Source organism: Condylura cristata, unplaced genomic scaffold (genome assembly GCF_000260355.1).
Source record: "Condylura cristata isolate star-nosed mole 26May11 unplaced genomic scaffold, ConCri1.0 scaffold00068, whole genome shotgun sequence".
Classification (NCBI taxonomy): Eukaryota; Metazoa; Chordata; class Mammalia; order Eulipotyphla; family Talpidae; genus Condylura; species Condylura cristata.
In genome coordinates this window covers 259,231-261,077 of record NW_004567169.1, presented here as the reverse complement: position 1 = coordinate 261,077, position 1,847 = coordinate 259,231, and the positions used below count along the sequence as shown (strand labels likewise).

At 69.8% G+C, this 1,847-nt stretch overlaps 1 protein-coding gene across 1 annotated transcript in view; it reads right to left on the bottom strand.

Annotated features, from left to right (window-relative positions):
• The window catches only part of CCDC57 (coiled-coil domain containing 57), a 4,670-nt gene extending 2,901 nt beyond the window's left edge, over positions 1 to 1,769 (bottom strand). Inside the window, exons 1-4 of the mRNA XM_012734739.1 lie at positions 1,662 to 1,769; positions 1,115 to 1,380; positions 432 to 590; positions 29 to 191 (exon numbers count right to left, since the gene is read on the bottom strand). Of these exons, the coding sequence (XP_012590193.1) occupies positions 29 to 191; positions 432 to 590; positions 1,115 to 1,380; positions 1,662 to 1,769 (696 nt within the window). The remainder of the gene's footprint in view (positions 1 to 28; positions 192 to 431; positions 591 to 1,114; positions 1,381 to 1,661) is intronic.
• Between the last annotated feature and the right edge of the window lie 78 nt (positions 1,770 to 1,847).

The following is a 1,847-nucleotide window of genomic DNA, read 5'->3' as shown; positions in this document are numbered from 1 at the left end:
CGCCCCGCCCGCCGGACGCCCCGCCCACCTGGTCCCTGGCCAAACTCAACGCCTGCACGAGGTCCTCTGCCCGCAGGTGCAGGTCCCGCTCGACGCCGTCGCAGCGCCGCTGCCAGTCCAGCTCCAGCTGGGCCTTGTCCCGCTGCAGGCTCTGCTCCCGGCCGGCCGCCAGGGCCAGCTGCTGCCTGTACCTGCAGGCGCGCAAAGCACTCGGAAGGGACGTGGGGCGGCCACCAGGCACAGCGGGCAGGGCCAGGCCCCCACGGGGAGCCCCGAGGGGAGCGGTCATGCACGGGAGCTGGGCGCAGTTCGCAAGCATCTGCCCTGTGCCATCGAGGCTCAGAAACCAAGGAGCACCGAGCGTGGAGGGAGCTCTCGAGGAGCCGGCATGTGCCCCCTGGGGCAGGACGGGTGCCCACAGCACTGCCCACCTGGCCACGTCCTGCTGGCTCCCGGCCAGCTGGGCCCGGAGCGAGGCCGCCTCTTCCCGCAGTGCCTGCGCCTGTAGGTCCTTGGAGACCATCTCCTGGGACAGCTGGGCAACCTGGGCATCCCAGCCGGACTTGAGCGCCAGCGCATCCTCACGAAGCCTGGACAGACAGGACGGGCCTCTGCTTGCTGCTGCATGCCCCACGCATGGCACCCGGCCTCCCACGAGGACTCATGGAACTGACACCCTCGCCTGCACTGCCCTCAGTCTCACCCTGATCCAGGAATACTACCCAGCCCCGAAAAAGGGGAACCACAGGGGGCTACTGCCTGAGGCCACCTCCACGATATGAAAGTGAGACTCAGACACCAAGAACATGGCTAGAGGGCTGGCTTAGGGGTCAGACCTGCAGAAATGGGGTGGAGGGCAGGGCTGGGACGGCCCACGGGACAGAGCCTCCTCTGGGGTGTTGGGGCAATGCCACAGCCACAGAGACCCAGTGCAGGTTCCTGCACTGAGAAATGACTGAAGTAGCAGTTTCCTGTTACATACACTGTACAACAGGTGTATACACCCCCCACACACACTAACTACAAAGAAAGGGAAGAAACAGGCTGGCCGAGAGCAACGCTGGAGTGACTGGGGCCCCAGGCCAGGCCACACTGGCTGGGATGAGGGGCTCACCGCTCAATGAGGGCGTCCTTCTCCCTGGCCACGTCGGCCTGCCTGCCCGCCGCCGCGCGGAGCTGGGCCTCCAGGGCCTCGCACCGGGCCTGCAGCTCCCGGGCCCCGGCCTCCAGCGCCTGCAGCTGCTCCGCCTGGGCGTCCCTCACTGCCGCCAGCGCCAGGTCCCTCTCCCTGGCCAGGCGGTCCAGCTCCTCGTGCCTGCAACAGAGGGGGTCCTGCACTGCTCGGGCCCTGCGCCCACTCCTGCGGGCCTGCCCAGCCCTCTACGGGCAGCCGACCTGCTGCTCCTGGGTGCCCGGACGCAAGTCCCCACCCCCAGACCCTGGCCCCGCCGCCCAGGGAGGCGCCGCCTTGCCGGAGGGGCCGCCCTGGGCAGCCCTGCGCCGTGTCTGAGGCCGGCTCCGACCCTGGCCTGGGGCTCCCGGAGGACGGGGCGCTGGCAGCGCCAGCCAGTTCCCCGTGACGACGCACCAGGTCTCAGCGGCAACACAAAGAGCCCTCCGGGCTGTGAATCTGCCTGTCCCTTGGGCCCCTCGGCCCTGACCTCACAGGACAGCCTGGGCCACCCATGGCCGTCTCCACCCCCGCCCAGCTGCAGGCTCTGTGGCGGGACCTGCGTGGCAGCGACGGCCCTGTGGTCACCAGGCCGCATGTCGCCCACAGCGGGGCACCCGGCCGGCCTGTCCGAGGGCACAGCCACGCCCCAGGGGGAGTCGGGGGTGCCCACAAG